Source organism: Semicossyphus pulcher, unplaced genomic scaffold (genome assembly GCF_022749685.1).
Source record: "Semicossyphus pulcher isolate SPU_LCO1_2020_fin unplaced genomic scaffold, fSemPul1.0.p SCAF_12, whole genome shotgun sequence".
In the NCBI taxonomy this organism is placed as follows: domain Eukaryota; kingdom Metazoa; phylum Chordata; class Actinopteri; order Labriformes; family Labridae; genus Semicossyphus; species Semicossyphus pulcher.
In genome coordinates, this window is record NW_027211626.1 from 21,991,440 (window position 1) to 22,017,016 (window position 25,577).

Below are 25,577 nucleotides of genomic sequence, written 5' to 3' on the forward strand. Positions count from 1 at the left end.
TAAAAAGTAAGACTAAACAGACTGAGGCGTTAGCCTTAAAAGATGTTTTCACTAAACACAATTTGTCACAGGGTTTTGCAGAAACAATCTAGTAACCATTCATTAAGAGCTTTGTTGGAAACGTTTGATTTGGCTGAAATTGCTACTGTGCATATTTTCTATGGCTGCTCCATCACAACACATTCTCATTCCTGGTTATCAAACAACAACAACAACGCTTTGTCAGAACCCTTTGGCATGGCATTGATTTTCTTCCAGCTAACTAGTGGTTAAATGACCGTCTATTTGGCAACAAACCACATGGCAGTAATTTGGTAGAACAGCACAGGGAAGGTGACGACAACAAGGCCGTGTCTAGTTCCGGATTCACACAGGACTTGAACCTCTCTTTGGAGAAGGTCCGGTGATGTTTGGCCAATCCACTGCCCCGACCAACACCCGAGCTACCTTTCTCGTTCTCTCTAATATATTGCTGAAGATGGGTTTACATTGCAATTGAAAGCCCGGTGTGTCTAACGCAGGCACTGAGGGATGCCTTCTGCATATGACGAGTCCAAGGCGGCAGTGACAAAGGGTTGTTATTTGAAGCCTTGGGAGTGAGAATGGGCTGTTGATTGTGGTTATTATTGTAATCAAGATTATTTGGGTTATTTTGGTTGGTTGAAATTATTGAACATGATTATTCCATCATCTTGGGTTCCAGCAGGCAGTGGAGGGTAAACGGGACATTGTTTTAGTTGAGGCCTCCAGAAAGTACCGGCAACAGTAGACAGCAGTGATGTCAAAAGTACATTTATTTTGACTTTCATCTCACAGTTTAAATGGTCTTGGAGGTTTCTTCTTCAGCAGTCCTTCATGATTTTGGTGGGTTAAACAGATACAGGAGCTCAAACCTGGATTTTCCTCAACTGTCTGGTTCATTGAAAGTTCAGGTCTTTCCAGTAATTTGTCCCTTTTGTGTCGGAAGGTCACGGCTTCACACTAGAAAACGGAGAGTAATGAGAGCAGAGAAAAGGCTTCTTTCTTCCTTCCTCTCCATGTATCTCTCTGCCGGGAAATTAGAGCTTAACTTCATTAAAATGACTTAGTCTGATTGCATGAGGGCCGAGCTACGTCCCCTCAATGTGTTGTTGTCGCTGTTGAACGTTCCCAGGCGTCTGGAGCGACAATCGGCCCATCTGTCTGCTCCCACAGACACAGTGGCCATTCAGAAATGGATATGAGGGAGTAACTGTGCTGTTTATCGGAGAATATCACATTTATCCTGGAGCCATTTGGCTGCTATGTTCGCTTGTGTGTCGGCATTTACAGTTTGTGTGGAGGATTTGACGCACAGGGAAACTATGTGCTCTAACTGTTCTTCAAAGCTTGTGAGAAGCGTCTCTTATAGTGTTCTGAAGCTACAACATGGCTGCTCTTCAAAGACCAAGTAAAGTGGATGGTTTGGAGGTACATGCTCTACCGGCGATGTTAAAGGAAGAGTGGGGGGAAGAATTAAGGTACAAAGGCTAGTTTTCAATATCACAATGTTAAGATGGTAAAGGGGTCTGTGGTCGATGACTCTTACCCATTGTCGTGGGCAGCACCCACTGGCACCAAAACCTTTTCATTTCATATATGACGAAGAAAAACTGAAATGATTGGCCTTTATCAAAGTAGTTGATTCTTTTTCTGTCAGTTGAGGCAACAAAAGTTTGTAGACGCTCAAGGTTTTAGTCAATTTTGATTCTTGGTCCCATTAGAGGCAGATACCAGTATGAGTATTGGCGAGTATGTCATTCAATGCACTGATCTGATACTATAACCAATTAGCCCCCAAAGAGCAACCAGTGTCAAGTATGGTGCTAGTAAAGATTGCAATGTTGGTCAAAGCCAGCAAATGTCAGCAGTCAAGTGTTTTTTCCACCAATTTTATGAATATTTTGTCACTGCACTCGTACAGGAGAGGTACTCTGAAATGGCCTATACTCAAGTCTCGGTATTGGAATCGGTATCAGAGAGGAAAACAGCACATCTGTAGTGTTTAGTACAACAAAATGGTAAATGGACTGCACTTAGATAGCGCTTTTCTAGTCCTGCGACCACTCAAAGCTGCTTTTACACTACATGTCACATCACCCGTTCATTAGTCTCTATTTACAGATTCTACATAGAAATGTAGAGTCTGCATAGAAATGTAGAATCTATAGGCAGGGATGTTGATTTCAGGGACGGCAAGTATTCTGGTTTCAGTTTGTAGTACGCTTCTAGTCTGAGTAATATTGACCAATCACGAATCAGCAGGCTGTGGAGTATACAGGAGAATCAGTCCGCCTGGAGATCAAAAGCAGGCGTAACGTAATCTGCCTTAATTACATCCAGGCTCCCATCAGCATGATCTGACGATGATTTAGCTTCTTATTAATCTCTATAAACGGACATCTGCATGCTAACAGTTAACAATCTGTTCTAGATCTAAAATTCAACTTGAGATAAATTCCTTTGACGCTGTGGTATGAAAGTTGTTAGGTGATTAGATTTCCCGACTTCCTCGAATGCATTAGGAATGATCGATCCGACCTCCGTTGAGGACAGACCTGCCAAAGCTTCATTTTTACTTTTTACAAAATACATCATGATGCTGAAATTTCAGCAAAGGTAAGACCCTTTAATTAAAGTCAATCACGAGGAAAAAGGGTTCTTTTTCTGTAAACGATGCAGCTCGCGGAAAGGGAAGTCGTTGATTGCAGCAGAAACAATTTGCGGTTCAGTGTCTTGCCCAAGGACACTTTGACCTGTAGACTGAGGGAGCTGGGGATCGAACCACCAACCTTCCGATTGAAAGATGACCAGCCCTACCACTGAGCCACAGCCCCAAGACAACTGGTCTGCAGATAATTCTCTGCTGCAGCACTATTTTCAGGGAAACCGTGAACTTGAGAGAAATCTAGTGCAAAGCGGCTTTACACTGCAAGGGAGCTGCACTGTGCCCTTGTGGTTTTGTTCCACCTTTTAATTCCATGAAATTGAATTAAAGAATGTAAATTGATTCAGCACAGTAGAAGCTAAAATCCTGCTTTGAAGTCGGCGACTGTCTTAGATCAGGGTCAAAAGAACATGAAAAACCTCATCATGCCACATCTCAGACTGTACAGTCCAAACTTGTTGAACTCTCTTCAACCTCCTACGTCACGTAAGAATAAAGTATTCTTCCAAGAAATCTGGTGTTCTTGGAGGCTTTGTCCAAACACATAAACTCTTCTAAATAAAGATCTTTGGGATTTCCACTTAAAACCTTCAAAGTTTGTTCATCTGCATGTTGTGCAAGATAAAACCCAGCGGGGCTGCTCACGTCCACCGGGTCTCAGTCGCATTCATCTGTGTCCTCCGCCCGTCTGTGGGTGCAGAGGGAGGAGAGGCTGTTTGTTTGAACAGGAGGGGAGCAGCCGGGCAGGGAGGCTGTTTTTGGCTGCAGGCTTCAGTTGCATATGGCAGGAAAGCAGTGGGAGAGTTCGGACAGGGAATGAGGAGAGGAAGGGGGAGAGAGAGTGAGGAAGAAGAGGAGGCGATGGTCAGGTTTAGGTTTGACTCTGGAGAGAAACCTGTTATTTTCTGCCCCTCATCTTCTCTCTAAGTTTTCCAGGTTTTGGGACAATCATTCAGGAAATGAGGCATGATGGTTTCCTTTCAGGGCGCTCAGTAATCAGCATGTTATCGTGTTATCAGTGTATTTGGAAGTAAGCTGAATACTTTGGATTCTTTCTTACATTTCTGTAGTCTCCAGTATTTCAGTGAAATGACAGGTTTGTGTATAAAAATGTTTCAGGATTCCACGAGTAATCCTACAAATGTAGCTTCCAGCCGTTTTGACAGCACAAGCTTATGGGAGGTTAAGCTGTTCAATAGATCATAATGTTTGCTAAACTGTTGTCAGGATAACACAGTCAGAATTATTCCACTAATATCAGATTCTCAGTATCCAGAACGATAACGAAGGTGCTGTATCCCAACACATTCTCGTTATATATTCAGTACCAATACTCCAGGGAAAAGGGATTAATGGCCCGTTTAAACACACAGACTTGGATGCCAATTATTTCAAATTCAATGTAGAAGATCGTGCCTGTGCTGCACGCCACTGCTAAAGACTCTAAAGCCACTTGCCGGCACAACATGACATTCAGGAAGCTTCAACTTTATGAAAAAGTCCTTAAACTTTGTATAAATCGCCTACTTTTCTTCTTGCAGTCTCTGTAGTATGTTGAAGTGTCTTCCTGAGACTAATCTAAATAGAGTTCAGCATATGAATGCAGGGATAACATTTTGGTGCAAAAGGTTTTTTGGGTTCTTTTTGTAGTCCAAGTATTGACCAATCACGGTGAGTGGGCTTTGTTAGTGTGCAGACAAACAGTCGGCGAGGAGAGCAACAGAAGTGGAACGCATCGGACTAAATGCAGTCCTAGGACCCATCAGCTTTGATCTGGCAACAATTTAGATATCTGCACATTAGAGGAGATAACAGTTCTATCGTAAATGTTGTCTCTCAGCTCCAACTGTACTCTTGCGTCTTGTGTTGTTAGACGGACAGGAAAAAAATGACCAGTGCACGGAAACGCAGGTCCGGGCCAGCCTATATTTATTACTTATCCGGATATCTACCAGCTACACCGGAAGCCCAGAAACATTGGCCATTGGTCCAAGAGGGCTAAGTTGTCATCATACGATATGGAGACAGAAAAAGTTGTCTGAAAAATTCCCTTTTCGTGTCAAAATGTTGAGAAGATATTTATTATTTACATTCACTTCTCCCATTTGAATGAATTGACCGTAGAAGGACGACCTGCTGCTGGTCTGCTAAAGGGGCGGGCAGAAGAGAAACTCACGTTACACAGATACAGGAAGTGACTCCTTTCTGAAGCATATCTGGCTTAATGTTAACATTGCATGCAAGTTATAAACACAGTGGGGTCATGCAAACAATACTATGATCTAGTCTACATTTTTAACATCCCAAAAGGAAAAAAAAGTGTATTTAAGGTAACTTTGAAAATGTTCTGGGAACTTATTATCATAATAATATATACTATATTCTTATTTCTTATCATGATTTTAGTAACAGAACATTATTACACATTTATCCTTTTTGTTGTCAGTTGCTTAGCAACAGTGTTCTCATAAATACGTCGTGTCTGTTACTTCCTGTGTCAAATGAAATAATGGATTGTACAGTGAAAGACTCCAAATCGATACTCTCCAACTCGCCTACATCCTCCCACTGTTCACCTCATCACACCATCCATCTACATTAATACTCACTGCTACACACAAACACACTCTCTCACAATGCCTTCCTTCTCTCTCTGTTTAAACTTACAGACATCTTATTGGTAAGTGATGTCCATGCATAAACTTGGAAGTACACTTGCTTTTAACTAAGCACACGCCTACCCTGCAACTGTTTGGAGTGTCAGCTGTGCACGTCCTCAGAAACCAATGCTACGCGTACGCGAGATGCAGTACTCGCATGAACGGCACAGGCGGAGGGGATGTCACAGGGTGAACACAGCAGCAGGGACAATAATGGCAGAAGATTAGATTAGATTCTTTATTGTCCTTTCCAGGAAATTTGTTGCCACAATCTGTACAGTGCATCTCAGACACACATTACATAAATACCACATTCGAAAGGAGTATAACATAACGACATGTCACAAATACACGCAGCATTTTCCTTTGTTTTGAAGAAGAGCCGCAATTATCTAGATCTGTACGATGTGTCATTGCCACTGCACAGCGACAAACATGGCTGTCAAAATAGCTGGCGACAGTTAAGTTCAACGTAGAAGTCGGAGTCCGAGAACATTACGTCTGTGCCAATGACTGTATATATAGATGGACAACGTGTTTCCATCCGCTCCCATTGTACGAACTTGATGCCATAATAGCCCCTGTGATAGGCGCTGCCATCTTGTGATGGTGACGTCACATGGAGCCAGAGACTGCACAGTAGAGGTCGGCCAGTGAAGCGGCCGTAGCCACTTCCGCTAGCCAAAACACACACACTTAACTGACCGTGAAAACAGCAAGGATCCCGCACATCGGCGTGTTTAACAGCAGAACAGCTTCTCTGTGTTGGTCTGAGGTTAACGTTCACAGATATGGAAACTTCAATGACTGTAGTGATTGTTTTTGCTATGTTTCCTCTCGCTCAATCGTCCTCCGCTCTGCTCACCCGGAACTAATTGGCTGCAGGAGCCGGATTTGTCAACAGAGCTGTCAATCATCATTTTGACAGCATCAAATAACTAATTAAAAATAAACCCAATTGACCCATGTCCCACCTGTTAACATGGAGGAGGCGGGCTTTATGAGCTTTACTGCAGCCAGTCAGCAGGGGGCGCCCGAAATGTTTTGGCTTCACTTTGAGAGAGCTGTCATGTCGTCCATCTTTTTATACAGTCTATGGTCTGAGCATGGAGGAAGATGTTGGCGAAATGGAGCGGGGACGGTGCTGACAGTGTGTTCTGTCCACTGAACACACTTTTCTGCTGTGATCTCAGTATTAACATAACAGTAACCTCCTTGAGTGTCGCCATGTCTGTTCTTCACATCCTGCACATATGGTATGGTTGCATATGGCCTGAGCTCGCCGGTGTGCCCTCTAGAGGTATCCTCCAGTAACACACGTAGTGCATAGACAAGTATGTAAACAATTACAGTCATGACGCAGGCGGGTGTGTACGCGAACGCAAGGTTAAAAAGCAGGTATATCTCCGTCCTTAAGTCCACCAGCTGGAAACGCTTGCGTTAGACTTTCAGTCAAGGGTAAGTCTGTCATATCTAATTTAAATTATGATATAACATTAGATACCCAGAAAAACAATCCTAGAGCACGCATTTATAAGATATAAAATCAACAATTCACTTTTCATGTCACCACACCAAGTAGTTAAATGATTTGAACGCACAGGTTGAGTCTCAAAGCGCCGATCACTTAGAGACAATATATTTAATATAACGAATCACCACAGTCAGGCAGAAACCTCTTATCTCCATATTTCATTTTTATTATAAATCAATACTATTGCTCACCCTTTACGTCTGTAGATATAATGACACATACAGCTAACTGGCTATAGATACAGGCACAATACCAGCTGTGACAGTGCAGTGTTGATCATTTAAAAAAACTGGCACCTCTGCATGTACACGGGATGCAATATCTTATTTTAGCCAGTTTCAATGTGGGAATCTTTAAGGACTACAAAACTTATATATATAACTTATATTGAACGTTAGAGTTTGGACACTTGGATGGTAAAGTAAAATATAGAGGGAGAGCCGCATGAAAGCTGTTACACAACATTTGCCTCTTTCTCTCCTCCTCTGATCCTCTTCTGAAGCCTTTTATTCCCGTCCTCAATCCCTCCTCTCTCTCCAGTGTTACTACAGAGCCTGTTCTGCCTCACCTCCTCAGTGTCTGTGTGTGTGTGCGTCCTCAGCTACACCAAACACACTGCAGTGTTATGAGACAGGAGTGGAAGTCATCACTGGATTTTATGGGCTGCTATAAGCTAACAGACTGTGTGTGTGTGTGTGTGTGTGTGTGTGTGTGTGTGTGTGTGTGTGTGTGTGAGGTCTGAGGCTGATGCAACACTATGACATCTCCATTTCCTGGTTGAACAAAGGATGGCGTGTGTCCTCGACTGTTCCTGATGGGACACACACACAGCACTCAGGACCCTCATTGATAATTGATAGACTGTATGGCAGCTGCATGCTTAACAGTACTCGGTGTGTGTTCAGAAGTGCTAAGTGCCTCCTGAGCTGTAGCTACATGATGGCATGTATATCTCTGTGTGTGTGTAACAGTTAAGGCCTCTACAGAAATAGTATAGTGGACTTAAATAATCACGGGTGTGGGGATCGTGTGTGTGTGTGAACGTGCCGCACACGCTTGCCTGCACACACGCATGAACACACTAACATGAACACATGATTAATTCATGGTGAAGTTATCAAATATGGATCCACAAAAATACCCGACACAACACGACACAGCGCTCGTGTCGTCTGCTGCAGCCTCCACCGTATGGATACAGTGTGGAAATTACTTCAGTTGTATTGTCACATACATGTGCAGAAAAAAGCAGCAAATCTTTGATAAACTATAAAATATAAAGCAGCAAAGTTGGGATGCAGTTGAATATTAGCTTTAATGTCCATTTATGTGCCTATTTATGTCCTTGATCAATCATTTAATCTATAAAGTATTAAATATTCATGAAAAATGTCCCTTGGAGCTTCCTATAGCCAAACCTGAGGCCGTCTTTTTTCTAGTTGCGTCTGAAAAACTGCAAAAGCTAAAATTTTCAGTTTAGAGTGATTTTAAAACAGAGAAAAGCACCAGAGCGTCTGTTTTTTTTCTTGTTAATAAAATTAATTGATTGGTGTTAAGATACAGAATCGTGATTTCTCGCATACCAATGAAAAGTGGTGCTGCACGATATTGAAAAAAACTGACATTGCGATAACTTTTTGTTCTGAGATATTTGTTGCGATTTGAAAAATTCAGAAAATAAAAGCAGATAAATTGCAGTGTGTTTCCATGTCCATATAAACACTTAACAATCATACTTGTTATTCGAGACTTTTAACTCTTCTAACAAAACAAACCCCGTCCTACTTTTACCACACTTGGTTCAGTGAATCTTAGTTCAGGTGGAGCAACACGTTGTGTTACTTTCGTGGTATGTCATCATATAATTTCTAACGGTGTCCAAATGCATGTGTGATCAGCCCCGTGACGGTAGTTAGTTAAAACGAAAGCTCACCGTCTCCTACTCCCTCTCGACACATCCTCACACCGTGCGTTCGCTGCAAATGTAGCCGCTAACGCCGTGGCACGTCCGCTGCGTGAACGGTCCGTTTACGTGGCCACAGCGTTACACAGCACAGGGACAAGGTGCCGTTGCTAACGGGAATACACTCACTTATAAGCCCCCTTATGTAACGGCGCGTATGACGGCAGCATGTGTGCATGGTTACAGTTTACAGGCAGGTGACACACAGACTCTACATGTGATGAGATATAAGACAACTTTTCTGTAGATTAGTCATTAAAAACAAGAAACTGGCGAGTTTTCGTTTTGCATAGTCTGAGTAACATTTAAAAATGTACAATTATTTACATTAAAATATTAAATAATTTATTGTGTTAGTGTTACAGCAAATATACAATTCAATGACGTAGAAGACAAATAATAATACACTCTAGAAATGTGAACATGAAGCAACAATAATATCAAATTTTTATGGTTTCTTCCAATTAAAATGTCTTTGTTTTTTTAATTCTTTCACAGTCGTGTGTGATTGTGCGTTAATGACCCTTTTAATGAGTTTGAATCTGTATTCTCATGTTAAGTTAAAGTAAAGGTTTTCTTTAATGCTCAGTGTTCCTGCTCTCAGTCGGTTTCTCTCTTTGTCTCAGTTGAATCTCTGCTCAGAAGAAAACAACTCGCCTGAGTGAGCAAATGTGACCACATGACTTATTGATGGCGAGGCGGCCTCTGTGCCGCGAGGAGCTGGTTAGGCTTGCCTCAGTTTGGCTCCACAGATCTGCGTTGACTCGGTTTGGTTTGGTTTGGCTCGGTTGAGTTCAGGTCAGTTTGAAGCTGAGAAAGAATAACAAACAATTAAGAAGCACACTGCACGTCTGAAAACCTTCCGGAGAAAATCAAAGTGACACAAACACAAAGGAGCAGCAGAATAACACAAACAACCTGCATCAACCACTACTGAGAGAAGTGTGTGTGTGTGTGTGTGTTAAAGCCCAACTGATGCTGCAGTTGAGTCTAAAAAATACTGAATTATCGGCGAATATTCTTCACCTAAAACACAAATTGAATTATTTTATTAGATTCAGTTATGAAAGAAATATGCAGTGAGCTTGATGCTTCTTGGTTCAAATAAAAAAACTAGTTAAAACAACACTTTCACTCCAAACTGTATGTACTGTATAAGCATACACAAGCTGTTGTCGACAGGTAACAAACCAAATTTCAAATGAAATCATGGCCCCTGCTCGTGTCCCCATCAGAAGGTCAGTAAACCAAAATATCTCAAAATGCCTCATTATCCGAAGAATTCCCACACTGCACTTGGAGGTTAGAGGCACGCAGGGTCAGAGGTCAACGAGCTGCTGAAGGATGATAATTCTGTCAGCACACACACACACACACACGTCTTTAATATTTTGGGAGGACAACGTTGTGTATGTTCTCTGAGTGGACTAAGCCTCCAGTGTAGCTGGAATGGTGCAAAAAACTATGCACCGCCAGGAGGGAGCGGAGAGTTTAAATAGCACTGCAAAATTCAGAAAATCTCAAAGTAAAACAAACAAAAAAAAAACTTTTTCTGCAATACTTGTGTGGACCGACCTGGTTGTTAGGCAGAGAGTTATTTGTTTTTTTTTGCCTCACGGACCCAAAGTGGTTCCTCTTTGTTGCTAAGAAGCCCGAGAAACTCCTAACTGTGTCTGCAGTCACTTCATCTTCAGCCTTTACGCGCTGCCCAATCACATTGTCTCCAGTCCACTTCCAGCGACACCGTTTCTCACGTTTCCATAGTTCAGTTTTTAGGAAGAACCCAAAACTGATGTTGCAGTCTAAATACTCTTCTGCATCTGCATGTTCTGACGGATGTCTGGAAGTTATTATCTCACCATGTCCCTTCTGCAGCATCTCAATGATGTGAAAGTAATTTCCCTTTCTACGCAGACTCTCAAATATTTGGCGACGTATCTCTGATGTTGGCGAGAGACGCATTGCTTGGGCCACTTTGTGTTTCTGCTGTAGATGCCGTTGCTTTTTACACTGCTTTTTTACAAAAAATGTGTCCGAGACATTTTGACTCGACCTGATCACCATTGTCCGTGCTGTAATTGTTGTCATGCTTCTTATCAATGTCAGAGTCCTGTTCATCGTTTGCATCAAGTTTTCAGAAGATGAAGCTTTGTCACCTTCTTGAGGTTTATCACATTTTCATTTTGTGACGTCACAAAGTGCAGCCTCAGCAGGCTTCGAAGAGCTGGCCAATCAGAAGAAAAAGAGGCTTGTAGGGGCGGGGTTTCTTAAAGGGACAGAGCTGACTGAGTCGTTTTAGGCAGAGGCTGTATGAGGGCCTGCACAGAGCACCAGCGTGAGAAAAATTTGTTGTAAATTATGCTAAGCTACTCCACAGGTATCACAGAGGGAAATATGAACCTTGGAATTAGCATAATAACCCTGCTCTAGGAACATGTTGAAATAGTCCACAGGATAATGCAAACTTTGACCAGCTGGTAGCACTCCATGAAAAGTCTGAGGATTACCATCTTCTGTAGGAATCATCTCCTAGCTAACACGTTTACACCTGCTGTTAATTAGTGACATCATTGTGAATGGGTGTTTGTATGCAAAGTAAGGTTTGCTGATTGTTTTCCTCACAAGGTGTTTTAGCCGTAAAGGTGACTGCAGTTTTCCTGATCCACAGAAGAGATCCACTTTCAGATCAGATGCAAGTAACAGATGGGAATGTCTCACTTTTTCCTCTGCTGTTTAATCTTCACCCCTCTCTCTCCCTCTGTTTCTTCCATTCACACTGTGCTCGCTCGCTCGCCCTCTCTCTTTCTCTCAGCCAGCTCTGGAAGTCTGATCTCATCCGCTCCCACTGCTGACACATTCCTCCGCTTTCAGCCTTTTATTCCCTCACTCTTTTGTCATCTGTGTGTGTGTGTGTGTGTGTGTGTGTGTGTGTTGGATCTTCTCTCACATGACGGAGCAGAGAGGCCCCGGAAACAGACTGAATGGTTTTTATCTCACCCAGCTTAAACCCTGGATAGAGTTAGATAAGTGTGAGAGAGCGGTTGTGTATTTTTGAGAGCAGAGACGTCCATATGCTTTCCTTGTTAAATACTTCAGTCATGAGGGATTTCACTCTTCAGCGTGCCAATTAGTTAGCTTTGGATCATCTTTATTTTTAATTTGGTCGTGTTTCTTATTGCAGCGTCTCTGTTTCATCATAAAATCAGTGTAGGGACTTTCAAGAATGAAGTCATCAGATAATTAACTCTCCATTTTGGAGGAAGCAGCACTTTTTCCACAACCACACCTATTCTAGCATATTGTTGGGATTACTCTGTGTTTTATCAAATTAAATTCCAGTATGGAGTCCAGTTATTGAATCAAAATCCTTTCAAATCCCGTATTTAATCTTATTAGGTTTACCTTAAACGTTTTCATGTTACAAAATGCTAAAATAACACATGCATCTTTTTCTGCTGAACAGGAACCTTATTGCACGATTGGAACCTTTCTGAACCCGGTGTGTTCAAGCGTCTTATCCACAAAGATTCTTAGTCCAGATTTTGGAGTGTATTTCCCAAAAGAATCTGTCAGTTGAGTGAATTTTTGTACAGACTGGAAAAATGACTTAACTCACTCTTGTACTTTTGCTTTGCAAGACACTTTCTTGACATCAGTGTTTTTTTTCTTCGGTTGATGCGATGTGTAGAGTCCTGCAAAATATTTTTGCAACAGGTGATAAACATATTTATTTAAATTAGCAGAGTAACTCACGATATGATACACGAGACGTGGCCCATGATAACGATAATATCACGATATAGCGATTCTGTGATAATTGATATATTGCAAGACAATCATGTAATGATACAAAACAATATCTGATTAACTTCTTCATCGGCCAATTAATTTCCGTTCACGTTACCCTCATTCATATAATAAGCGCCCAACCGAGGCATAAAGTAGTGATGCGGCTCGACATGAACCTTTTTCCTCACCAGTCACTGTGGCTTGTGGTTTTCCAAAGTTACTTGCCACAATTTTTTTGTTGAGAAATTACGTTTTGATTGAATTTGACTAAGGTGTGCTACACTTTACTTAATAAACTAGATTTACAGCGTTAGTTTAATGTTAGACATGTTTATTAATACTTACTCGCACATCCACACAGTCCGGGAACGGTCTCCCTTGCTTGCCTATCACGTGTACGTTGCTACACAGCATATCCATCTTCTCGAACTTGGCGGGCTGCATAAGGACCAGGGACTTCACCGCAACACTATCTTACAGTGAACCAGCCGTCTTCACCCGTTTAGTCGACATGCCTCCCATATGACCAACGGACATTTCGTGGTCCTATATTTCTAACTTTAAGCTGTCCCAACAACAAAGGAGGCCTCCTTAACCTTGTCACAGCCATACGTCCTACAGTCAGCGCAGTACGTTATTGTTTTCGTTGCATCATATTCCAGCCAATCTCAACCTGACTTCCACTTTTGGTTGAACTGTCTTTCCTTTTCTTTTTCTCCTCTTCATTCTGGAACAGACTTTTGTTTTTGTGTCATCATCGCCTCTCCTGAATGTTCCTGTTCTCTGGGCACGTGCGGTGCATCCTCCCTCTCATACTTGTGATGAGGCAGCTGCGGATCGTGTTTCCGGTCTCTGCATCATGTTCGTCCTCTGATGGAAGGACAGACACGGAGCAGACTGCCAGAGCTTAGTCACCCCCGTCAGAGAGCTGCAGGGCTTCAGCCTGCTGCAGCTGCATGATCACGTACAGCACTGTGTCAGCTACAGAGAGGAGGTGAAACTTCAGAACATGTAAAGTTAGATAAAACATCTGCTGCTATTGAAACAGTCAGGATGTTTACATCTGGTCCAGAGAGCCTATTTAAACTGTACATTCAGAGTAATAATAATATCCAACCGGGATCGCGGCACTTAACAGCTGTAAGCTTATGAAACATTAACAGCCCATAAACCTTTCACAGAGTTGGTTGTCTGTCAGGATAAAGTATAAATCCACTTACCATTTACTTTTATCTAATATTCCTGATGAAAATTAAGGAAGATGAAGGTAGACTGTAAAAATGACCCAAACTGTCCGTTGTAATCCTCTGTGACAGTTTTCAGTCCCAAAACCGCTCAGTAATTTGATCAACTTTCCTCCTAATGGACTGACAGCTGATCGACAGGTGGTAATGATGAGACAAGAAGCGCAACAATGTCCCAACAAAGCCCGAGAGGAAGAAGACTGCAAGCTTTTGAGCTTTTTCACTGTGTTTTTATGTGGTGGCAGGGTGGTACGGTGGTTAGCACTGTCTCCTCACACCTAGAAGGTTCCTGGTTCGGACGTAGGAGGCCTTTCTGTGTGGAGTCTGCATGTTCTCTCCGTGTGCATGTGTGGGTTGCCTCCAGGTGCTCAGGCTTCCTCCCACAGTCCAAAGACGTGCTTGTTAGGTTCATTGGTGACTATTAATTGCCTGTAGGTGTGAATGTGTGTGAATTATTATCCGTCTCCGTGTGTCAGCCCTGTGAGTGACTGGCGATCAGTCCAGGGTGTGGATTATGTTTTATGTTCTATTTGTTCCATTTGAAAAACACTTAAAAATCTCTACTTGTCTTTCTTTTTTATCCTTCATTTTCTGGTTCTCTTCTTCCATCTTCTTCTTCTCCTCTCATCAGTAGTAGTAGTAGTAGTTGTAGTTGTAGTAGCAAAGCAAAACACCTCCTTTTACTGTAATAGTGACAGCAGTGATGATAGCTCGATCTCATGTTGAGGTCCAGGTGTTGAGTTAAGGTAAGTTTCAGTCAAACGTGTCCTCACCAAATTTACTTAGCAAGTATAAATACTATGGGAAACTGACTGACACTGGCCTTGATTGATTTTATCTTCACACAGAAGCAGCATGCAGTTCATACCTGAATATTTACTCTTGACATCATTTTAATTTCTGCCACCTGCTTCTGCTCACCTGTGTCTTGTGATTCCTTACAGACGTGGTTACAATATAGCGACTGAAGCTGAATTAATAACCCAGCAGAGACACAGCAGCATGTTGGCAGAGCGACAACTGGATTATAAATATGAGTATATGAGTAATATGATTATAAATGAGTAACGTAATCCACAAATGGAGTCTTAGTCTGATTATTTAGGGAATAAGTTAGTGGAAAAGAAAACAGAAAAAACAAACTGACATGTACAGAGAGCTTGTTGCATTTTCAGCTTGTTAGGCCGGCACCCTCAGGAGACGAGAGTGAAAACAATTAAATCAGCTCTGTATGTGATTTAAAGCAATTAACAGAACTGAGCGAGATGGAAACATATCAAAGGAGAAGCCACCGAGGGCCGGTTGTTGTTTTTTCCCTTGTTGAAGACAGGCAAACAATTGTTGTTAGACGAGCGGGGCTGTGGGTGTCCGCGTTTGTGTTTATGGTCCGTTGGCGCATTGATTTATCAGCGTAACCATGGCAACCAGTAAACGCATTAGCAGTTAACCTTCTCAGATAACCTAATTACTCAGAGCAGAGACGCTGACCGTCCAGCAGACCTTATAACACTGTCAGCCAGGGAGGATTTGCAGCATGTGCTTTCATATTTGCTTTTAAGGAGAAAAAATCATTAAGATGTAGTTTGCTGTTTTTCCATTTGGCTGTTTCTTCTTTTACTGCAGTAGAGGTTTTGAAAACGAGCGACAGAGGTTGGTTTGTTGTGGGAGTGGCACAGGAAGTGAAGATCTGTTAGCTGAAGTGTGTTAAAATCTAAATGTGTCTTCTGCTACTTCATCTCAAGCCATAATTACACAGGAAGAGCACGGTCTCTGCGGACTCGGTTGTCTCTCTGTGATTCGCTCACAGATGCCTTCCATGTGTCACTTTGACTTTTTCATAACAGAGCTGACGTAGGAGGATAATAAAGCATCTCTCTGTGTTCTGTCATTTTAACAATAGCTGTCAGAGGAACGAGAGATTCAACAGGAAGGAAAAACGCTGAAAGCTGTGGAGTCATAACCTGACACTGATACTAAAGGTGTACCTCAGGGCCTGTAGTCGGGGCCACTGTGGTTTGAAACTTGAGGACAAAAAAAACAGTGCAGTTAGAGGTTGATGTCACCTTGTAATCATGTGTGCTTACGCTGCTCTCATCCTGATTATTACCCTGCATCATTGGGCTAATGTGGCTAACTTAGCTGACATGACATCACTGCTATTTTTTGATGAAATTGGACCGTTTTTGGCGTCCCTGATTCTGTCTTTATTCCCCAAGAGTCCGAATAATTGAAATGTTTGTATGGTGTAAATACATCACTTATATCTGCACTGCGACAAATGTTCCATCATCTCTTCTGTCTGTACTTCCTGTCCCTTATTCTCCTCAGACCTGTGCTGAGACTTCTCCTCGGCTGTGGGCGGCAGCGCTTTGAGCACCGGCCCGCTGACGTTGAGCCGCTGTGTTTGATGCTGTTTGAATATGATGGTGTCAGGTCAGATAACTGCTGCTGCCCTACATGGCTCTGTGTGGCCTACATAACAGTGCAGAGAGGAGGGTGATGGATGACTTCCTCATGCAACACACACTCACGTGTCCTAAATATACATATACACCTGTGAGTGTGTATGTGTATGTGATCCTTTAAGAACACTGCAGTGAAGGTGGAAGCGACCTTGGATAGAAGTGTGAAACTAAACTTCATCATGCTCCAAATACATGCAGGGAAAATGGATTTCTTGAATCAGGCTTTTATTCTGTAACTCTCATTCAGCCTTGAGTTAGAAGTTCACAGCAAAGTGCAACATTAGTAATAAGAGTTTTAGTCCACCTTGGTAAGAGAGGCTCTTTCCTGCATCAGTTATTTATAAAGACAAAATTTCTGTTCATTTATGCTAAAATGTTCCTCAGAAATCAGCCTGAAACGCCACTAGATGTCTGTTTTCGTTTTAAACTAATGATTTTATTTTGAAAAGCTGTGAGGCTTTAAAAACATGAAACCTTTTCATGTCCACATGAATCCACCTGTGTGTTTTCTTTGTGTGACAGTTCCATTTGGATAAATGCTGCAAGGTTACATGTGAAAACCACAGTGTCTGGCATGTGTGTGTTTGTGTGAGTCAGAGTGTAGCGTTCAGGCCGAGAGCTGTGGCAGCAGAGCGGCAGAAGTGTTCAGGCGGCTCGTCCTGCGTGGGAGTTTGAACGCTGCCTGGCACTCTGCAGGGTTTCGGTTTCCATGGTGAACAATGGATACTTGAATTATCAAGACCGCTAAAAATACAGAGAATTAAAGACGAGCGTTGGGATCCATCTGTTTTTCCATCTGTACATGTGATAGAACATCTCTGCTGCAGAGACACAGTTTTCATGTCGAGTTTATCTCTTCACTTCAAAGAAGCAACATTTTTGTGGAGATATTTTTTGCTCCTTTGCTACAATACTTTTCTGACTTTTACATGTTTAGGTTTCTTGGACAGCAATAGATCTGCTGTTACCTGCTGATAAATTGTATTGTTTGTTTCTACTGGATTTTTTCTAATGATATTTTCGCAATTATTTTAACACCCAAGCCTGGTGCTTATTGACTGGCCTCAAAGGAACCAAGAGCTGTAAGTGTGGTCACAATTTTCACGTACAGCAGGTCATAAGATGAGAAAGAACTTTATTAAAGAAAATTCTAGTACCAGATTGCTGTAACGTTACAGGACAATGTACGAATAGTGATAGACCGATTAATCGACCGATTTATGACATTTTCACATAATCGGCATCGGCCGAAAATGTTGGCTGTCTGCGCTCACTAGGCCAATTAAACAAAATATGTCTGCATACACAGGCAGCCTCATCTGTGTGGCTGGTTTGAAGAGGAGTCTGCTGCAGGTACTTTCTCTACACACTCACCTCCCATAACAAACCTGCCAGACGTCACGCATACGTTACACATAAGGCCACCGTTCTTAAAGGGGAAGGCTCTGCCGTTAAATGCCTAACTCAATAACAATAACTACGAGGATGTGGTTTATTTATTTTTTATGCAAGTTTACGAATTTTCGTTCTCTCTCAAATGCACCAGTGCACAAAAACTTTATTTTTCATGAACATATTCTTTTTTTTTACTTTTTTGATTACCAGTCGACATTTATTAAGCAGATATTTTTTTTAATCTAAAATAAGTTTACTGCAGACAGAATGTAGATCTACTTGCAGATAATGCAGACAACAGTGTTAAATAAATGTTCTTTCAAGTTTAGGAATTTTGTGTCTCGTTTGCACATACAAGAGATTTTTTCCCCTTTTTTTTAATTTATGCTACATGACAGTTTGTTAAACCTCATTTCCACCTAATTTTTGGATTAAATATACAATAAAAAGGTCTGTAGATCAAAGGAGCAGGAGAGATTTGGCCATTGGAATTGTACAGAAACCAGGGATTTATCAGAATCACTTCTCATTTTAGTTTCATGTTTAGAAGAGAACTTCTAGAAGAGGAGAAATGTGTCTTTTACCTCCAGATGTTCATTGTGTATGTCTCAGTTTTCTTCTGCCTCGTCTCTTTAACTCTTCTGTGTTAACTGTCTCAGTAATTTGGCTTCGCTGTCAGGAAAGTTTTTCTTCCTTCTGAAGCTCCAGCCGAGAGTCTTTGTGCTACTGTCGGCAACTTGACGAGTGGGCTCCGACACAAAGCATGCTGGGACTGCAGTAACCATGGAGATCTGGGGTTTTGACTTGATAATGTCGCTCTTTTGCTGTGGACTCAAAGAGAGAGAGAGAAAAAGAAAAGATGCAACATAATTCACTGCAGACAATAATTAAATATTTGTTAGGCTTTTACACTCCAGCAACCTCAGCCAGGCTGTGTCGGGCAGTGTCACATTTACCGACTGAACTACTGGGTGCTTTATGTTTTTATAGATTATACTGCTCTGTAATACTACAATTAACTTGCTCTACACTGCAATGCACAGTACTGTTACTTTCTTTGCATACATCTTCTACATGGTTTGTGTCCTTGAATCTGTTACGTCAGAACTTTTAGCTCAGTCTGTTAGCGTGACATTATGACCAAGGACCTGCTAGCTTTATTCAAAGTCTGTTAGCGTGATATCATGACGTAACACCTGTTAGCTTTATTCTCAGTCTATTAGCATGATATCATGACCTAGGACCTGTTAGCTTTAGCCACAGTCTGTTAGTGTGATGCCATGACACGAGATCTGTTAAGTTAAGCTGTAGTTTTTTATCATGATATCACCACCTGGGACCTGGTACCTTTAGCACTAGTCTTTTAGCATGATAGCATGTCTTGGGACCTGTTGGCTTATGTGTCACTATGCTAGCTTGATACCATGACCAGGGACCTGTTAGCTTTAGCATTAATCTGTTAGTGTGGTAACTTGACATGAAACTTTTAGCCTTATTCTCAGCATAATGCCTTGATCTTGAAACTGTTAGCTATAGCATTAGTCTTTAAGCATTATATCATGACCTGGTACCTCTTATTTTCAGTTTCTTTCTGTTAGCATCATGTTATGACTTGGGATCTGTTACCTTTAGCCTCCCTCTGTTAGCATGATAACATAGCATAGACAATAGTCACTATGGTCTCGGTGAAACCACCAAATACAGGTCAAAAATCAGCAGTGTTTGCTTACAGAAAGTTTATTCCATCTCCCACATCTGCTTGATAACAAAAGATTCTCCTTCAATTCTTTGTTAGCTTTAGTTGTTTTTTGTTTTTTTGCAGTGATTTCATGGCCATTAAAGGCCTTTTTTAAAAATCAGCAAAAAAGTCAACCAACCAGCTAGTTTTTGCTCAGCAAACCTAATATTGATTGAGGCCTTTTTTTAGTTCTTTATAATTCAAAAGTTGTCATCCAAAAATAAGGTGCTGCTTTAGTTTTCCTTCGTGTGAAATTGAAGGACCACTGTTTTAAAAACTCAGATTTTCCATTGCTATCATTGTTAGCTTAATGTTAAGTTTATAGCTTTGACATGCCTGCAAAAGTAGGCCTAAATAATGACTAAAGTAATTGATCAAGTTAGAACAACAAACATATGCTAGGTCAGCTTTACATGATCATTTTGTCATTTTTACAGCACTTGAGAGCAATCAGAGCGAGAGAGAGGGAGAGATTTAATGGGAGTTGATTGTAGTGGAGGATGCTGAGAGGTGAGAGGACGGAGGAGGACGTGGGCGAAAGAGAGAGCGAAGATAAGAACTATGTGATGGAGAAAAGATGCTCAGAAAGACATAAAATTACACAATGTGCTGTCAATTTTCATAAAATATAACTATCTCCCTTTAGCGTCATCATTTAAAAGTTTTATCTATAAACTAAACAAAAGAAAATCTAAACTTAACGATCTTCTGTTTTCTCTGATAATATAAAAGCAGAAAATGCAATTAAATGTTTGGTTGAAAGATAAGATTTTTTTTATTGTTTTAGCTGTTATATTGTCATGCTATATTAGAAGTATTAAAATGTAATGTCTCTAGATCATTTAGCAGGCCTGAGCGACACTTTCTCTGTATCCATTCATCATCCTGTCATCTCTGTCTCTCTCTATTTCTGTCCTTCCTGTTTTCAGCCAGTGTCATTACTTTCTCTCCTCCGTTATCTCTCCATTCTCTCTCTCTCTGTCCGCCTATAAATATCCCTCCTGAGGATTCACACCTCTTCAGGCTTACCACACACGGTCCCTCTCTCTCCCCCCTGTCCCTTTTCTCGGCGTGCTCTCTCGCCCTTTGTACTGTATGTAGATGACATGATACTTTCAGGTTATTTTATTATATTTATTAATTTAGACCGTCTACAAAGAAAGCAGATGTTGCCATGTGTGCTACAGCTTCAGCAATGAAAAACACAATTGACAGAATACATTGATCAGTGTGTCCCAGAAAGAGTCGCTCGTCTTGCTGTCCTGCCATGACACACTTTCAAAAACTCAGTGTGTGTGTGTTGTCATGACTCTATGGCTGGTGTGTGTGTGCTTTTCGGCTTCTGAATGAGTGCACATTGTGTTAGCTTCACTCCGGCAACACACACTCACACACACGCTGACATGGTCCCAGTGGCAGCGTATTTTTAGCGTAGCAAAACTAGCAGCTCCTGCAGCTCACTGGTTGTTGAGCTGCAAGTGGATGGCAGCAGATACACACACAATATTAGTGTGTGTATATCTGCGTCTGCTCAGAGAAAGTTTGGACCCTCCTCAGGGGCAGAAATAATCTCATTGGTCGAGCTAAACGTCAGTGGGCGGGGCTGTGACGGGATGCAGAATAGAGTTTGGATTCATTGCTGTGGGAAAGGACAGGACGGAGGACGAAATTGTCCTGGATCAGCAGTAAACAGATCTGATACAGCGTCAGCCAATCAGTGAACAGATCTGAGCCTGTCGTTTGATCTCAGACTGGATGTAAAGTTGTTGGGGTTTTTTCACACAAAACTTTTTTTTTTCTTAATTGTGTAATTTTTTGAATTATAAAAAAACATAAAACTGTAATAATTTGCCATTTCATAGAGCCTGAGGGGATTTCATTAAATGTCTTTGTGATTCTGCATTTTGGAAACAATAAGATATAAATGCTCCTATCATTGAATTTCCCTTTGGGGATCAATAAAGTGATTGTTATCGTTATTGTAAGGAAAAAAAGCCCTCACTTTTTAGAAGCTGGAGCCATCAAATGTTACATTTGCATTAAAAAAAGAGTTACTGCAGCTCTAAATTCAACTTCAACTTTACTCTCCCCTTGGGGACATTCGTTTTGCAGCCAGGTAAAACCATCAAACATTTAGAAAACACAGATTCATGGACTCGGGTACAAAAAACCTTAAAACGCATGAATACGTCAGTGACAACAGGACACAGAGAGCAAACCTAACACCATCATTTAAACCACCATTAAAACCTAAATTAAAAACCATTAATAGTTACCAGAAGTGAACAGGAAAATGCTTCATCGACTAGATCATCATTAGAATTTAGTAATTTTATTGCTGATAAAATAATTTCATAATAAAATAATACTGACAAGTTTTAAACTATACAACTAATAAATAATTAGATTATTTTACCCAAATTCATGAACCAAACTGAATGTATATTCTCTCAAACTTTAAAACATAATAGATCTCCACCACAACCTGTCAGTGTGGATGCACCAATATCTGAAACTTATAATTATTCTGACATTTTCATCATTCGATGCAGATGAATTGTTCAATAATGGAATTTTTTAATGAATTTATTTTTATTTTGGCTTTTGCCTTTATTATGATGGACAGCTGAAAAGAGACGGAGAGTGGGAGATGATATGCACCAAGTGATCGGCAGACCGGGAGTCGAACCTGTGATCATTGTAAGAGGACTGTAGCCTCTGTACATGGGGCGCTTGCTTTACCAACTGAGCTAAACCAGCACCCTCATGATGGAATATTAATACCAGACCAATTTATTGCTGCAGTGGAACAAGTTTATTCTTGAATCATGATTCACTGGTATTGGATCGGTGCTACGTGGTATAGACCATGACCCAAAGCCCAGGTATCATTATTTAAAGTGGACCTGATGTTTGTTGCATTGCGCGTTCTCTCCTGTTATTTGATAAACCTGTCTGACCACGATGTGTTGAGGTGGACAGAAAAAGGTTTTGGGGCTGAGATGTGACCTGCCTGCTAACTTCTGTCTCTCCGTCCGTCTGTCTGGTGTTTCTGCTGCGGTGTGTTTGTGCACAGTCATGGTGCCGTTTGCTGACTGCAGGGTCCAAACAGACTGTTGGTGCTGAGTCGTGCTGCTGACTCGCTGCTCTCTGTTTACCTGCTCTGTTTGCTCAGACTCTTTAAGAGAAGAGAGCACACCGGCTGCAGCTCAGAAAACAGGAAATTAAAAGTACGACAGTTTTCTTTTTTTGAAACTCAGAAACTGCTGCAGGAGAAACAAATCAACTTTTTTTTAAGTTCAAATTGATTATACTGATTGAAACAGTTAAATGAATCTACAATGATTTTGAATCAGAATAGATGGATGCTTATTGATTGAGGCTTTTAGTAGTATCAGCAGTAACCTTGAGCCACTTGTGCTTTATGTCTTCATTGTATCAGGAAACCCTTAAAACTGAACTTGAGGTTTCCCTCTGCACGACGTTTCAGGTTCCTTTGGTCCTTAAACGCCTCACAGCTCTTAACTGTGTGGGTGTTTTGATTCTTGGATCTTGTAGTGACGTGTTGTGTCCAGAGGGAGGCACCATTCTGTTAGTTAAGGAATAAACTCAGAGCAGATGAGGAAGAGGCTGCAACAACCAACCTGCAGCCAATCAGAGAGCAGTGTGACGGTCACGTGACATCCACAACAGTGCAGGGCAGGCTGCTTTTTCTCTTTGACATTTAACATGAACAGATCATCAGTTTCTCCCAGTGACACGGAGAGATATTGTCTGAGTGTTAAGATTTAAGTGAACATAAAAAAGATGCTTCACAACAAACACAAATAACAGTGAAAACTAATTAAAGGGAAACAAATAAAACTGTTTAAAGCACTAAAGAAAGTTTTCTGGTAAATGCTGGAGCTGCAGGAAATTGACTGATTGAATGAAGCTGGATTTGTGCAGATGATTAGGGCTTCTGTTGTTTCTCTGTCCAAGCTGCATTTGTATTTAATCATACATGATATTTTAGCCACAGTTACAGTATGTTCCTCTAACTCCTGTCTCTGTCTGTGTTTTAATGTCTGCAGGTTTTGGACGAGCTTCTCGGCCTGCCAGTCAGAGCCGGTCTGAGAGTGTGTGAGGGCGTGCGTTTGAGGGTCCCGTCGCTAACAGCAGCAGGCGGCAGGTGGAAGGACTCGGAGGGAGCATCAGCAGCGACGGCGGCGGGGGCGGAGTCGCAGGCCAGGTCAAGATGACGCAAGTGGCGGCGGAGTTCGAACACATGGAGATCCAGCAGCAGTACACCGGTACAGATGGCGTCAACAACCGCTGGGACGCTGACGACTGGGACAACGAGAACAGCTCGGCACGCCTGTTCGAGCGCTCGCGCATCAAAGCCCTCGCAGGTAAGAGGCCGGATGGATGAATGTTTGATGTCTGTTTTGCTCTTTAACAACCTGTAAGGATTCCTGAGAGCTCATCAGCACTGATTTGTAGCTTTTGGTGGTCATCCTGGGCCTTGTTCTTGAAATGTGGTTTAACTAATCCAGATTTTCATGCTGTTGTCAGGCTAAAAATACCCTGTTATTCTCATCTAGCCAACAAGGTTCTTTAAAAGATGTTGGATTAAATTTGTGAATCTGTTGTTTGAAAAAAAGAATATCATGAGTAGATTTAAAAACATTAGGCGTGTTAGGATGTTAGCTGTGACCCAATTTAGGGGCTGCATCGTTCGAAGGACGTACTTGAAGGCTGATTGCGTCACAGCGGGGACGGCTAACAAGTCCTCCTTTTCTCGGGCCACGAAGGATACAGTAATACAAGTTTTAAATGTACGTTTTTGGTTTCAGCTCAATTGATACAAATGTTGATAAAACGAAAAGGACCTCGCAACACTATCTTTAAAATAATACGTTAAGTTAGCTAGTTAGCCAGCTAACACCCTGTTGCTAGGCAACAGGACGCAAGGGTAAGGGCGGGAACAGCTGGAGACGCAAACAGGAAATCCTCCGTGGACCAGACTGTCTCATTTCAGTAGGGCCTATTATGCTGCGTTCCAGACAACTGGGAACTCGAGAACTTCCCAGTAGAAATTTCCGAACTCCAGGTGCACAGGGCTAAACGTAAATAAAAAACATGGCCGACGGTGACAAAATGATGTTTCTTTCTTTCAGAGATTATTTATAGTAACCAGCTACCTTATCACATTAGCTACATTTCTTATAAACATTTTCATGCAGAACATATGTTACTATATGATAGTAGTAGTTATGTCAATTAAATGCAGACAAATATATATTACGTTGCTTTTCAGTTGATAGTTTACCATTAACGATGTGCCTCTCCATGGGTGCAGCCATTGTTGTGTGATGTCAGACATCTGATTCTCGTGAAGAATAGATGAATCTGCCCCGAGTTCAAAAGTAGGAACTCCGACTTTGAATGACATTCCAGAGCAATTTTTCTAGTCGGAGGTTGGAAGAACTCGACTTCAAAGTTGTCTGGAAGGCAGCATTAGCAGGCTACGGAAGAAGCATCCTTTGTCGCCTGTGGCCTTCGAAGGATGCAGCCCCTGAATTGAGACACTGTGTTTTCTAACTGTGAGAAAGTTTTAACTGAGATTATGACTTTCCTTTAATGTTTGATAAGGGTATAATTACTTTTTTGTGCATGTGACATTATAGAAATTTAACTGGATGAGAGGTCGCTGAATCATTTTATCTGGTAAACATCATGTAAGCCTGGATTAGTTGAAACAGGACACAGTGGTACATCTGATTTGTGATCTGTTGTTGTCGTATCTTTGGGTTGTCTTCATCCTGTGTGTGTTTATGTGTCGACTTAATGTGAGTCTGAATGGTTTCATGAGCTGAGGGGTCGCAGAGTTTGTGTCAACACAGAGAACAATGAACCCTCTCAGTAATCAAGTTGCAACATTAGAATTTCTTCCTCCTGAAACAATCAACAGTCTGATAGAGAATGAAAATCAAACTTCACGTCCATCTTGCTTCCATTTTTTGATGAACTTGTTAATGCGTGTCTAAATAGTCTGGTACAGAACAGTTAATGACTCCACCCACACGGATGTTTGCTGACTATATTCTGCAGACTTTTCCAT

General features: G+C 41.5%; 1 protein-coding gene across 2 annotated transcripts in view; it reads left to right on the forward strand.

Annotated features, from left to right (window-relative positions):
• Positions 1 to 25,577, forward strand: part of LOC138588307 (spectrin beta chain, non-erythrocytic 1-like) — a 122,900-nt gene that overhangs the window by 18,135 nt on the left and 79,188 nt on the right. For both annotated transcript variants that reach the window (XM_069658342.1, XM_069658343.1), the window contains exon 2: positions 23,548 to 23,865. In XM_069658342.1, coding sequence (XP_069514443.1) covers positions 23,712 to 23,865 — 154 coding nt within the window. In that variant the 5' untranslated portion in view covers positions 23,548 to 23,711. The remainder of the gene's footprint in view (positions 1 to 23,547; positions 23,866 to 25,577) is intronic.